Source organism: Lithobates pipiens, unplaced genomic scaffold, assembly GCF_037356315.1.
Source record: "Lithobates pipiens isolate NorthernLeopardFrog02 unplaced genomic scaffold, aLitPip1_a1.2 Scaffold_28, whole genome shotgun sequence".
Classification (NCBI taxonomy): Eukaryota; Metazoa; Chordata; class Amphibia; order Anura; family Ranidae; genus Lithobates; species Lithobates pipiens.
Genome location: NW_027507789.1, coordinates 230,636,171 through 230,650,852, shown reverse-complemented (window position 1 = coordinate 230,650,852; position 14,682 = coordinate 230,636,171). Strand labels below are relative to the sequence as shown.

Below are 14,682 nucleotides of genomic sequence, written 5' to 3'. Positions count from 1 at the left end.
GAGGAACACAAACTAGACTGTCCATCCACAAAACTGTATGAGGTTACCAACAACAATCCAGCATGGTAGAGTGTGAACATCCTGTGTACTGGCAGGAAAACATTCTCCTCAGTGGTTTGTTATCCATTAGCATAGAAGACAAAGAGCTGCTGCCCCCAGATTTACCCTTCAATGGCACAAGATATGCTGGAGACTGACTGCTTATTGGTGGAAAGGCAGTGTTCTCTGTTAGTTCTATGGCAGGTGCTCAGTCATTTCTGCCATCATGTGTGTCCAGCCATATGGAGCTGCTCATAAACAGGCACTATGGTGTAATTAAATGTTATTCCATTTCACAGAGACGGTGAGAGAAATTTCCACCAAGACACTTCCACTTAAACATTACTCCACTGCCTAATGAGAACCACATGGAACGGCTTTTATATGGATGAGGTGCCAACCTGAATTATAGAGGACACATTAACACACACAGTAAAGTTTATTTACTAAACAACAATCAGCAACATTTCTGTATATCGGACCTTGTAGTGTAGAGTCAGTCTTGGTATCGGAGCTCCGTATGGGGTGTAGATAGAAGGGTGTACAGTCAGTCTTGGTGTCGGAGCTCCGTATGGGGTGTAGATAGAAGGGTGTACAGTCAGTCTTGGTATCGGAGCTCCGTATGGGGTGTAGATAGAAGGGTGTACAGTCAGTCTGGGTGTCGGAGCTCCATATGGGGTGTAGATAGAAGGATGTACAGTCAGTCTGGGTGTCGGAAGTCCGTATGGGGTGTAGATAGGAGAAGGGTGTACAGTCAGTCTGGGTGTCGGAGCTCCGTATGGGGTGTGAGGTCAATCTAGGGGCCAGAGCTCTGTCGGGGTGTATGGTCAGCCCAGGTTTGATAGTCTCATATAATGTGTCACATGATGAATTGGGGTATTTCTGAATCAGCAGGAATGAGGGGGGAGGGACAGAAGATGTGACCCTCTGCGGTTCAGGCTCTGTAGGTTCTGGGATGATTGTTTATCTTGTGTCTTGGGGTCCCTGTGAGACTCCCCTTGTTGGGGCCACCAGAAGTCACTTGTGCCGAGGCCGGAAAGACCACGAGAGATAGAGGGTACCTCTGCCATTTCCTAAAACAGAAGGGTAAAATCAGCAATGGTCCTCATAAAGCACAGGAACAGTCAGTCCCCATCCGAAACCACCATGAAACCGGAGTACCCGGAGGAAACCCACACAGGCACAGGGAGAACATGCAAACTCCATGCAGACAGTTCTGAAAGGCAGATCCTATAGCATCCTCTCAGTTTATGTCATCTTACCGCCACATGAAGAGCCTGGAACGGCGTGCACAGCTGACCATACAGGCTACACTTGTTGAGGTCGATTGGGAACCTCTTGCTCTGTTTTCTTCCAGCAGACACTTTCATGTGATTTTCTGGAAAACTCACAACTAAGGAAGACTCCTCCTGACCAATACAGGAAGGCACGGTATATCATTATCTGGTTGTATGATAGATAGATACAAGTGTATGTGGTGAACCGGGGGCCGAAATCTCTCACCTCATTATCAGCTACATCACACATCAACTCCGAGTCCAGCTCCAGTAGAGGCGACCCTGCAAGACAAAGGAGAAGTCCCAAATTATGACGGTATTACTCACAACACCACCAACCAACCAGAGCTAGTGCTAGGTGCACCATCAACACATAGGAAGGAGGTTGCAAGAGATACAGACACAGTACAGAGGACCAGTGTCAGAGCAGGTCCTGCTGAGATGGTTTGATTTTATCCTCTGGGAACTTGGGAAGGATGCGCTAGCCTGTGAGCAGCAACACCAGGGAAAAGTTCTCTCCTCCTTCCAGGAAAGGTACTAGTCACAGTACAAATGCTTTTTTTTAGGAAACAACCACATAAGGAATGGAAAGCTGAGTTAACCAGGCTGGTTCAAGTGGAGATGTGGTTGGACGAGAACTACAGAGCCCTCCACTGATATGTAGCCCAAGTGTGCCCATGGACAGCGGATGATATCCCAACACAAGGCTTTGGCTACGGAGGCCTGGGGCTGTTATTAGAGAGGTTATCCGAGGAGCCTGACTTTGGGAGCGATTTGGAGTGACGTTTGGAGGAAATCAGCGGGAGAACGAATGCTGAATGTCTCGAAGTGCTGGGAACTGGAAGATTTGGAGTTTCTAGCCAATCAGGAATGGGAGCTGGAGCTCACCTACAGACGGCTGTTAGATTCTGCTCAGCAGGAGGTCTGGGCTCCCTTAGCCTGGGACTATTAGGAAATACCAGCCGAAAGCTCTGAAATCCTGGCTTAAGTGTCGGCAATGTGGCAGTATGCTTTGCCCATCTCTGCCCATAGCTATGGACACAAAGGTCTTATGGCAGATGCAGCAAGTGCCAACTGACCTTGACAAACCTGTTTCTGCACGGGACAATCTTGGATGGAGGAATGAGCCTGTCCAGCAGCTGGATGAGGGTACAGGAGATGGAGCAGTCGGCTCTTCTCCCCAGCTGCTGTTATAAGTGCAACCCCCCACCTCCTCAGAACAATACCAGGTCAGATGCCCTCAACATGAGGGGGGTCCTCTCCCCCCCTCCCCAAGGTACATTGTGGGGAAGAGGCCTTCTTCAATATGGAGACAACCTTGGCTCAGTGGTGGTGGGGGTGACTTATTGGAATCTGGGCCTCAGATCCCAACTTTCCCATATGTGAATGAGTATGGGGTTTATAGTACTCATACACCCAAAAATGGCCAAAGTAAATAAAAAAACCAAAGCCAGTTTTTGACAAGTCCTTTAAAAACCAGAATTCATGTCCCCAGGAGGTAACTCCAACATCACCCATAATAAATTCATGCCGGGGTTGGGGTGATGCTCACCCATGCCCCCCACTTTCCTGGCCTGCCAAGCTGCATGCTCAGAAAAGGGGTCTGATATGTATTTTGGTATACCCAAAGGACCTAGCATAGATTGGGAGGGAGGGTCCCAAAAATCTAATGTCGGCTTTTCCTTTGTTGATGTAGCACCCTGTAGTTTAGGCAGGGAACTCCTCACAAATATACTTGCCAGGAGCAGTTATCCTGGTTGACCTATTGATTTCTCCCTAAGTTTGGCCTTATTGCATTCTTCTCTTCTACCACTAGGTGGCCGGGTACTTGGTGATACTAGATATGAGAAGGGCGACTCAAGGTCAGGTTATTGGTATGTAGGGATATCTCAGCCAATGGGCAGGGGTTGTCTTGAATCCCTTGGCCTGCTGGGAGAACCTATATATTTGGCTGGAGTCAGGTGATCAATGTTTTGTGCCACCCGGACGGCTGTCTGGGTGGACGTGTGCCGTGTTGCCGGGCTGCTAAGCTGGAGATTGGGCCCATCTAGCTGCTAAGCTGACTGAGAACCTATCCAGAATTGAGAGAGCAGGATAGGGTTGGGATTGTGGCTTGCAGTCCAACCGGAAGTGCCGTTTCTGCCAGCCGGAGAACCTGTCGTGGTCAGAGGTAGAGGGGAAGCTGTCGCCAGTAAGGGACCAATCACCTTATTACCGGGGGCCACTGTGAGTAACTGAAGCAACCGGAGCAACATTCTCACCAAGGAAGATACCACTGTGATGAGTGGAGGAGCTCAAGGGATTCCGTGGCAGTGAATCAGAGGGTCTGGTGCAGCCTTCCTCAACCTTTTCAACACAGAGGAACCCTTGAAATAGTCCTCCAGTCTCGGGGGAACCCCTGCTAAAAATTAGAAATCTACAACTCATGATACATTAGTGTGATGGTCCATGGGAAGAATGGTCCTTACACTTGTGGTCATTGGGAAGAATTACCTCCTTACAGATAGCTAAAAAGAGCAATGTGTCAGTGGGAACTTATCCGAGAGGCAGAAATAGCAACCTCTGGAGGAACCCTGGTTGAGAATCACTGGTCTAGTGAGAGAGAGCGGGAGATCAGTGGGCTGAAGAAATACAAGGAGAAGTTGTAGTAAAGCTGGAAGAATTGTTACACTTTGTGCTAGGAACCATTAAACACGGTTGCTAAAGGAGACAGCATTCCTACACATGCAGATGTGGCTTCTTGCTGGGGTCTTTCCCTGCATGGCTGTCCACCTATTGAAGTCTCGGAGTCGGAGGCTAATTGAGTTTGCAGATATCTAAGGGTGTCCTGGCCCTAACTTTCTCCCCCCAAAAAATACAAAAGGACTGTTAAGAGAAATAAAACCTCTTTTACATCCAAGAAGTGTCTGGCACCCAATGACTTTCACCATCTTTGCACCCACTTTGCCTCACAACCCACTACATACAGAAGGATGTCAGCCATCTCTGGCCCTGGAGGTTCTCATTAGACCGAAGGAGGCCTGGGACCTTGCTACATTTACATTCTTCTTTTTTTTATTTTTTGCCACCTCAGTAAACTCGTTCGGGAAACACAAATCAACTCTAATGTTCATCGTTGTCCCGACTCGTTATAACATCATTGTAGCATTCTTCTCTTTTTTTTTTTTTTTTTTTTTTGTATGTGTAAATAATGCCCCTCGGGGAGAATTAATCTACTTTCTTTAAACGTATCTTTATAAATCTTACCAAAATTTTCTCCCACCCTACCACCAAACCCCCACCCGTTGGTGTATTCTGTCTGGAGTTAAATACCACCGGGCCATACACTTGTAGTTCATTTCCAATAAATTACAGTCCGGTGAGATTGCATGCGGCATCTTTAGTATTTTCTTGATCTCGGCCTCTGTACTCCTTATCCCGATTTCTTCATCCCATTTTTTAATGTATGCGGAGGGTTCCGTGATTTTTAAACCACTCAGTATTTTATATATCCTCGCAATTCCTCGCCTTCATTCAGTCGCCGTACACAACTGCTCTAAATGGAGTAAGTTGTCTACTGATCTAATCGGGTGGGGGAGGGATTCCACAAAATGTTTCAGCTGAACATACCTCCACCAATTAATATCCAACACCTCTTTTTTTGTCTTTAATTCCTGAAATGTGCAAATTTTACCTTTTGTTAGTAATATCTTTTACTTGCGCCTCCCTATTTCTAATCCACCCTCCAAATGTCCTTTCTTTCCCTGGTGAAAAATAATTAGTGTCACATAAAAAAGGTATTAACAGGGAATTGTGGACCCATTTTTGTTTTTTATGAACCCTATCCCAAATTATCATTGTGGTCCGTGTAATTGTGTGAGTGTGAACGTCTAATTCTCTTAACTGTGACGGAATCCAGATCACCTTTCCTAGTGCAACATTACTTATCCCTTTCTCTAATTTAACCCAACTTCTCTCTTTATTATCCCTTGCCCATTCCACCGCTCGTGCCATTAGAATTATGTAGTAATAGGTTTTAATATCCGGAACCCCCAGCCCCCCTTGAGTCTTGTCTCTAGAGAGTATTCCCATACTTATCCGTGGTTTTTTATGCCACCAAATGAACCTGCGGAATAGCAGGTTTAACTTATTAAAATATGAATCGGGAATCGAAATTGGTAACATTTGAATTTTATATAATATTTTAGGGAGTATTATCATTTTTAAACAATTTATCCTATTAATCCAAGATCTCTGTCTAGGGGCCATTATGTTTAATTCTGTTTTAATTTCATTCATTAGCGGAATAAAATTTTGTTGATATAACATATCGTATGTAGGTGTTATATTAACTCTGAGATACTTGATTTCCTTCTCCCTCCAGGTAAACGGAAAATTTTGTTTGGGTATTTGGACCTCCTGTGGGGCAAGATTTATATTCAGAATTTCGGATTTTGAGGGGTTCATCTTAAAGTTTGAGACTTCCCCATACATTTTTAGGATGTTCATTAGGCTCGGGAGGGTTGTCCTGGGACTGGTCACGTAAAACAAGACATCACCAGCATAGGCAGCTATTTTTTTGCTCTTCATTGTTGATCTGCATTCCCTTAATATCGGCATTCGATCTTATCCTTGACAACAGTGATAGAATAAATTATTGATAGAATAACTAATAAAGGAGATAGGGGACAACCCTGCCTTGTCCCATTGAACATCTCAAAGGGCCGTGATCGAGACCCATTTATTTTGACCCTTGCTGTGGGGTGTTTGTATAGGGTATTTATCCGGACTAATATCTTAGGGCCAACTCCAAATACCTCCAGGGACTTTTGCATGAATCCCCAGTCTACTCTGTCAAACGCTTTCTGGCCGTCTATAGACAGTAGCAGCCCTGGGGGTCCACTCAATTTCAATTTATGGATAACTAAAAGAGTTCTGATACCACTATCCCTACTCTCCCTGCCCGGGATGAATCCCAATTGGTCTGTATGAACCAAATTGTTCATTACTGTTTTCAATTGATTGGCTAGAGTCTTTGCGTACAGTTTTACGTCTGCAATTAATAGAGAGATGGGCCGGTAACTAGAACACAGAGAGGGATCTTTTCCTTCCTTGGGGATAATAGTAATCTCAGCCTCTAGCCCTTCCCGTCGTATCTCCCAATCTCCTCCTATCCCGTTCATATATGATACCATTCTAGGCACCAGAATCTCACTAAATTTTTTATAGTAGGCAATCGTGAACCCATCAGGGCCTGGACTTTTCCCTGATGCAGAATCTTTTAACATTCTGGATAATTCTAGTTCAGATAGCTAAAAAGATCAATGGTGTCGATGGAAACTTATCCGAGAGGCAGAAATGGCCCAATGCTGAAGGAACCCCTAGCAACCTCTGGAGCAGTGATTCTCAACCAGGGTTCCTCCAGAGGTTGCTAGGGGTTCCTTCAGCATTGGGCCATTTCTACCTCTCGGATAAGTTCCCACCGACACCATTGATCTTTTTAGCTATCTGTAAGGCGGTAGTTCTTGCCAATGATCACCAGTGTAAGGACCATTCTTCCCACTGACCATCACACTAATGTATCATGAGTTGTAGATTTCTAATTTTTAGCAGGGGTTCCCTGAGACCGGAGAACTATTTCAAGGGTTCCTCTGAGTTAAAAAGGTTGAGAAAGGCTTCTCTGGAGGAACCCTGGTTCAGAATCACTGGTCTAGTGAGAGAGAGCGAGAGATCAGTGGGCTGAAGAAATACAAGGAGAAGTTGTAGTAAAGCTGGAAGAATTGTTACACTTTGTGCTAGGAACCATTAAAGACGGTTGCTAAAGGAGACAGCATTCCTACACATGCAGATGTGGCTTCTTGCTGGGGTCTTTCCCTGCATGGCTGTCCACCTATTGAAGTCTCGGAGTCCGAGGCTACTTGAGTTTGCAGCTATCTAAGGGTGTCCTGGCCCTAACTCTCTACCCCCCAAAAAATACAAAAGGACTGTTACGAGAAATAAAACATCTTTTACATCCAAGATGTGTCTGGCACCCAATGACTTTCACCATCTTTGCACCCACTTTGCTTCACAACCCACTACATACAGAAGGATGTCAGCCATCTCTGGCCCTGGAGGTTCTCATTAGACTGAAGGAGGCCTGGGACCTTGCTACATTTACATTCTTCTATCAGCATGGAGTACCGCTGACAGCAGAATAGACATGGTAGTTTAGGATGCAGTGGGTGCCATAGAAACCATCGGACACCTATGTGCATAGAAACCATCGGACGCCCGTGTGCCACAGAAACCATCGGACGCCCGTGTGCCACAGAAACCATCGGACGCCCGTGTGCCACAGGTTACTCCACACGTTACATCACACATTGGGTCTCTAATAAACATGGACAGTGATTATTTCCGTGACAAAATTAGAACGTGGAGGAAATGGAGTAGTCATTGAAAAAAGATCCATCAATGAAACTCCAACATCCATCAGAGTGGGGTCAGATTTCCACTTTCTACTAAATTCCTTTCTGATCCCCCGAGAGGCAATCCGATTTATCCTAGGTCCACTTTACCTATGTACCTTGTACCCAGTTATAGGAAAGAATCCAGGACTTTCTTATAGCAATCTACTGAGCTGGCCAGAACCACCTCTGCAGGGAGTCTATTCCACATCTTCACACCTCTTACTGTGAAGAAATCTTTTGGTATTTGGAGATTAAATCTTTTTTCCTCTAGGAGTAAAGAGTTCCCCCTTGTCCTCTGCAATGACCTTAAAGTGAATCACTCAACACCAAGTTCACTATATGGACCACTTATATATTTGTACATGGAGATCATATCTCCTTTTCTCAAGAGGGATAAATTTAGTTTCTCTAATCTCTCCTCATAGCTGAGCTCCTCCATGCCTCTTATCAGTTTGGTTGCCCTTCCCTGCACTTTCTCCAGTTCCCCGATATCCCCGATATCCTTGAAATTATACATTTAATCCCACCAGGGATCCCAACTTCTCATCCAACATCAGTGCCTGACCTCACAAATGCTCTTCTAGAAGAATGGTGAAACGTTCCCATAGACACCCTCCTAAACCTTGTGGACGGCCTTCCCAGAAGAGGTGAAGCTGTTATAGCTGCAAAGGGCCAACTCAATATTGAACCCTCCGGACTAAGACTGGGGGGGTCATTAAAGTTTATGTGTGTGTAAAGGCAGGTGTCCCAATACTTTTGACAATATAGTGTAGTCTGTATAGATACTCATAGTCCTGTATGGGGGGGGGGGGGGCCATGCCATGCAGCCTAGTTCTCTATGAATGTCAGTGTAAACAAAGCTCTCGGGGAATGTGTCACTTGTGTTCCTCATCTTTGCCATCATCACCTCAGCAGAGTCATTTCAGACACTAGACCACATCCTGCCGCTGGCATCGACTGTCCGCCCACAAGCCATGCCAGTGGGAAGAGATGGAGGAAGGCCAGGACATTGTGGTTTGCAGGGAAGTGTTGAGAGATGAGTAAATGGAGCGAGGACGGGAAGAATTGAATAATTCCAGAGAAGAGGAGGAAGAGGCGAGGATGGAGCAATGCCAGGACCAGAATACACCCAACTACCCACCACATCACACCCAGCCATTCCCATACACCCAACCCCCACCACATCACACCCAGCCATCCTCATGCACCCAACCCCCACCACATCACACCCAGCCATTCCCATACACAGGCTTACTAGAACTTACATTATAGCCTTACAGTACCCCCGGGGTGATAATTCCCTGGTACTGTATATTATAGTACCCCCAGGGTGATAATTCCCCAGTATATTATAGTACCCCTGGGTCGATAAATCACAGGTATGTTATAGTACCTCCAGGGTGATAATTCCCCAGTATAATACACCTAGGGTGATAATTCCCCAGTATAATATAGTACCCCGGGGTCATAATTACCCAGTATATTATAGTACCCCCGGGGTCATAATTCCCCAGTATAATATAGTACCCCGGGGTCATAATTACCCAGTATATTATTAGTACCACAGGGTCATAATTCCCCAGTATAATAGACCTGGGGTGAGACAGGTGGCCTAGAGGCGATTCAGTTCGCATTGTGCGCTATATAAGTATTTCATTCATTCATTCATTACTGACATGATGTATATAAAATGTAAGTCTGATATAGCACACCCACCTCTCTGTACCGTGCCTCCAGGTACTGCGCCCTCCTCCCCGCTGTGACTCTGCAGCCCCTCTGGCAGGACATTGGGGTCTTCTGTGGTTCTGCTTCTTCTGACTCTGCAAAGGAGGAAAACATATTAGAATGATACTAAAGACCTGGGGGACTGCCCATCCTACACATACAGTGATACCAGATGACCACTGGCCAGATGGTTACACATTTGACTATGTTGACTATGAAGGGGGAACCTACCCTTGAGGACCTGCGAGATCACAGTGGGGCTATGCTCAGTCTTACAGGAAAGAACAGCATCTGGAAAGGGCATACAGGGAACTGCTAGAACCTGTTCAGCAGCATGCCCTAGAATTAGCAGTGAAAACTCCGGGGATTGCTGTCCCCAAAGCTGAAGTGCTGACAACAGGGCAGAGCTCTGCTAACCTCTGCTCGGCACCGATAGAACCCAGAAGATGTTATGGACAGGAGATGGTGAACCTCTATCCCCAGACATCAGTTCCAGAGACTGGGGATTTAATAGACTTTTCTGCTGAGGAGGAACAACCCAGTGAACCTTCAGCAGAAAAGCTGGCTTCAAAGCATGGCACTGTTGACCTCTGCCCATGTTTCATCACATGTGGCGACCCATCACATTTGGCTACCCGCTGGACTGCGCATGCGCGAAGTCGCCATATGCATTTCACCCCTGAGTCCAGGTTCAAACCCCACCATCCAAGCAGACATTGAGTTAGATTATAATTATGCAGAGTGAAGCGAGGCCGTGCCCCGTGTTGGAATGCATATGGTGGGTAGCAAAATGTGATGGGTAGCCGAATGTGACGTGACACCCACAAGAATCAACTCTGCAGGTGCTCCAGGAAGAGAATGCAATCGGCACCTCAACTGCAGCTTGAGCTGATATCGGTGGATGGGACTGCGGTCTCCACTGACAGCAACCAAGCAGAAGAGCTGGCAACCGAGCAGAGTGCTGCTGGCCTCTGCCCTCAACTAACAGAAGATGGAGTTCCTATTGTAGTGGATGGAACTTCAGTCTTCACTGACACAACCCCAGAAAAAAGGTCCGGCATTGGGACAGGAGGATGTCAGCCTTGCTCTGCAAACACCGGGGAATTTTCATCTAGCAAAAGTGGATGAGACTTCAGTCTCCAACGGCTTAAAGAACTCCAGGGGAAAGGACAAGTCTGCACTTCTCTCCAGCAGGTATGTTCTACAAGCGAGGCAGAGGTTGGCTGGGCGAGTAATGTTCTGTTTGGGACAATGTGTTTGGGGTACTGTGTGGGTAAGGGCATTGGGGGACTGGAACTACGGACTAACTTCGAAATCAATGCGTTTAGGGTCTCCTTCTGTGTTAGTCTTCTGCTGAAAGGGGAGATGTGCGACAGGAGTCACTTTGGGCTGGGGGCTTGTGGAACCAAGCTTACCTTAGAGAGCTCTGGAAACTCCTTGTCCAACTTTCCACTGCCCCTGATACGTGGAAGTCACCCTGTGTATATTAAGGGCACAGGGTGACAGAGAACCCTGGTGTGGTCTGCACTAACCAGACTCACCATACAACCAGACTCAGCATTTCATGTTACCCCTATTATCATGGGCCTTATATATGTGGTTTGTATTGAAAAAGTGAAGGGGCTCTTTCATTTTGGTCAGTAATATTTATGAACAATATCCCTTAAGAAACATACAATGATACTGTGGGACTGCCCACCCTACACATACAATAATACAGGGGGAACAATGACTCCACATGACTGTGGCCCCACAGGAGAAGAAAGTCAGTCAGGCACTGGAAAGTTGCCATTGGAATCGGAGGTTTATGGAATCTTCCCTTACTGGCTGGAAGGGAGAATCAATGAAGGTTACTGACCCATCACCCAGTATTGCCGTATAGTCTGTAGGTTACACACCCCCACCTGAAGGGCATATCACCCCAGGGAAGAAACACCAATCCATTGGATTCATCTCTGTATAAGTGGGCAGGGAGGGCCACATGTTATTTGTCTAGGTGGAGATGAAGTGGAATTTGTAAGTAATCAGAAGATTTAACAGACTAGCAGAGCACAGAGGTAGAGGATTTGTCGGGATTTGGAGATTTATTTCAGGTACACAGGAGATTTAGGAGTGGTGACAGATATGGCGTAATGCAGGATTATGTCACTACTCACATTAATAGCAGCTAACCTTGGGTGGTGCTTGGACTTGATAACCGGCCAGAGGTCATACAGCAAGTATGGAGCTGAATGACCACAGAAGGGGTGGCCATGGGTGCAGAGTACAGGGGGAACATTGACCCCATATGTTCAAATCACACAGAAAGTATGGACCTGGAATACAAAAGCTTGGGACCATGGAAATTAAGGGTATAACCATGGGTGCTATGTACAAGGCGAATACTGAGCCTATACATATAGGTCACACAGTGAGCATCAAGATGGAATACAAACACCTGGGACCATGAGGGGTGGCCACGGGTACGGTATGAGAGCCACACACCCCTGATAATGTTCCTTTCAATTTCATCCATTTATCATTCTTTATCTGTCTAAATATCTCCAGAGAAAATGTTAAATACAAGAGATATATACTGGTGTATATTTTTTTATGCCAGAATATTCTCATCTGCCCAGCCCCCCCTTCTGTGAATGACACACTTCTACCAAACAGCACACCAAGGAGGGTGACACCACTTTTCATATTGCATTAAAAGAATACACCTTGCTGTCTCAGCAGAGGCATATTAATGGAGGCCATCCATGTACAACGCTATAGAACCCCAATAATAAAATCACACAGCTCACTCTGGTTACTTACAGTATACGAGTCGGGTTCAATCCTTTTTTCCCCCTCCGGAAGAAACACGGCATAAAATCTCATCGAACCCCAAAGACTTACATATTATAGATTACTAGAGGAGGAGGCTGCATTCATTATTTTCCCATGTATACTCTACTGGTGGCCCTGGCAGAAGCACCCTTCCTGTATATTATTAAAGTTATTATGTGGCGCTACCTACCTAAAAAAACAAAAAAAAAAAAATATATAATAAAATATATTCTCAAACTACATCAATATAAACATGAGCAAATAAGCAAATTCACAATGTGCAATAATACACCTTGCAAATAAACGTGCAACATACATCAATAGTGCAAAAAAAAGAGGGAATAAAAATCCCCTGAGCGTGAGATTAGGGATATTAATAAGGGTTGTGAGCATTAGTACTTCTGTTTACCCTTCCTCTATAAGGGTGACAACCCTGACCTGTATATATGGAGGAGCGGTGTTCTGTAGTCCACAAGGATAGCTAGGAAGGATGGAACTGATAGAATGCAGCACAGACAGGGAGCTCAGGACGGCTCTAGTTTCCGATCTGCTGCTGTTATTTGTACTTCTACCTGTACAATGAAAGAGAGCAAACATTGTGAGCAATGTTTGTATTTCTGGAAATGTCAGATCTCTCAGCCGTGTCAGTGAAGAAAAGCTCTGTGAAGGGTCTGACCTATAGGAAGGAGATCCGGAATATTATGTGCTAGGCGTGTCTCCTCCTCATTGCTGATCAGGTGTGACACAGGAACAAAGATCTGCTCCCAGGATACAGAAAGATTCTCCTATTCTGTGCTCAGTCCCATGAAATGGAGATACTGGACACAGACACAAAGCTTATGAGGGTGTCAAATACAGAGCTTCACTATTTGCTGCTCCTCCATTAAAGTAGAAAAAGGTCATCACAAGGCAGCAGCATGTAAGATCCACCAGCAGCTTCTACAGCAGATTCTACACTGGCTTAATGAATCCTGGAATCCCCTTTGCTGCATCCCGCAAACCCCCGCCCTGGCCTCCCGCAAACCCCTGCCCCGGCCTCCCACAACACCCTGCCCCGGCCTCCCACAAAACCCCTGCCCCGGCCTCCCACAAAACCCCTGCCCCGGCCTCCCACAAAACCCCTGCCCCGGCCTCCCACAAAACCCCTGCCCTGGCCTCCCACAAAACCCCTGCCCTGGCCTCCCACAAACCCTGCCCCACGCAGCAAACCCCTGCCCCGGCCTCCCGCAAAACCCTGCTGCGGCCTCCTGCAAACCCCGGCCTCCCACAAAACCCTGCCTCGGCTGCCTGCAAACTCCTGCCCCGTCCTCCCGCAGCAAACCCCTGCCCCGGCCTCCCGCAGCAAACCCCTGCGCCCGGCCTCCCGCAGCAAACCCCTGCGCCCGGCCTCCCGCAGCAAACCCCTGCGCCCGGCCTCCCGCAGCAAACCCCTGCGCCCGGCCTCCCGCAGCAAACCCCTGCGCCCGGCCTCCCGCAGCAAACCCCTGCGCCCGGCCTCCCGCAGCAAACCCCTGCGCCCGGCCTCCCGCAGCAAACCCCTGCCCCCGGCCTCCCTCCAACCCCTGCCCCCGGCCTCCCTCCAACCCCTGCCTCGGCTGCACGCAAAACCCTGCCTCGGCCTCCCCCAAGCTCCTGCCCAGACTTCCGAAAACTCCTGCCCCGGCCTCCCGCGAAACCCTGCCCCGGCCTCCCGCGAAACCCTGCCCCGGCCTCCCGCGAAACCACGCCCCGGCCTCCCGCGAAACCACGCCCCGGCCTCCCGCGAAACCACGCCCCGGCCGCCCGCAAAACCCAGCACCGGCCGCCCACAAACCCCTGCCCTGGCCTCCCGCAAACCCCTGCCCCGGCCTCCCGCAAACCCCTGCCCCGGCCTCCCGCAAACCCCGGCCTCCCGCAAACCCCGGCCTCCCGCAAACCCCGGCCTCCCGCAAAACCCTGCCCTGGCCTCCTGCAAGCTCCTGCCCTGGCCTCCTGCAAGCTCCTGCCCAGACTCCCGCAAAATCCTCACAGCCTCCCGAAAAATCCTGCCTGGCCTCCTGCAAACTCCTGCCCGGACTACCGCAAAACCCTGCCCGTCCTCCTGCAGCAAACTCCTGTCCGGCCCCCCGCAGCAAACTCCTGCCCCGGCCCCCCGCAGAAAACTCCTGCCCCGGCCCCCCGCAGAAAATGCCTCCCGCAGCAAACTCCTGCCCTGGCCTCCTGCAGCAAACTCCTGCGCAGATTTAGACAACAGGAAGTGCCACATTTATCCTATGTGGGATCACAACCATGTAACTGGCAAAAGTGGCCCCTAGTGGTCATGATAGAAACTACATTCCAAAAAATAAATAAATATAAATATATACACGCCATCCAGCTAGTAAAGGGCAGATATGGACACCAGGAACTATTAAGAT

The 14,682-nt window shown here is 47.9% G+C and overlaps 1 protein-coding gene across 7 annotated transcripts in view; it reads right to left on the bottom strand.

Moving 5' to 3' along the window:
- Window positions 1-459: 459 nt before the first annotated feature.
- LOC143936269 (cilia- and flagella-associated protein 337-like) overlaps window positions 460-14,682 on the bottom strand; it is a 105,009-nt gene continuing 90,786 nt past the window's right edge. For all 7 annotated transcript variants that reach the window (XM_077460711.1, XM_077460707.1, XM_077460708.1 and 4 more), the window contains 4 exons: window positions 9,464-9,567; window positions 1,543-1,598; window positions 1,302-1,448; window positions 460-1,112 (listed from right to left, as the gene is read on the bottom strand). In XM_077460711.1, coding sequence (XP_077316837.1) covers window positions 927-1,112; window positions 1,302-1,448; window positions 1,543-1,598; window positions 9,464-9,567 — 493 coding nt within the window. In that variant the 3' untranslated portion in view covers window positions 460-926. The remainder of the gene's footprint in view (window positions 1,113-1,301; window positions 1,449-1,542; window positions 1,599-9,463; window positions 9,568-14,682) is intronic.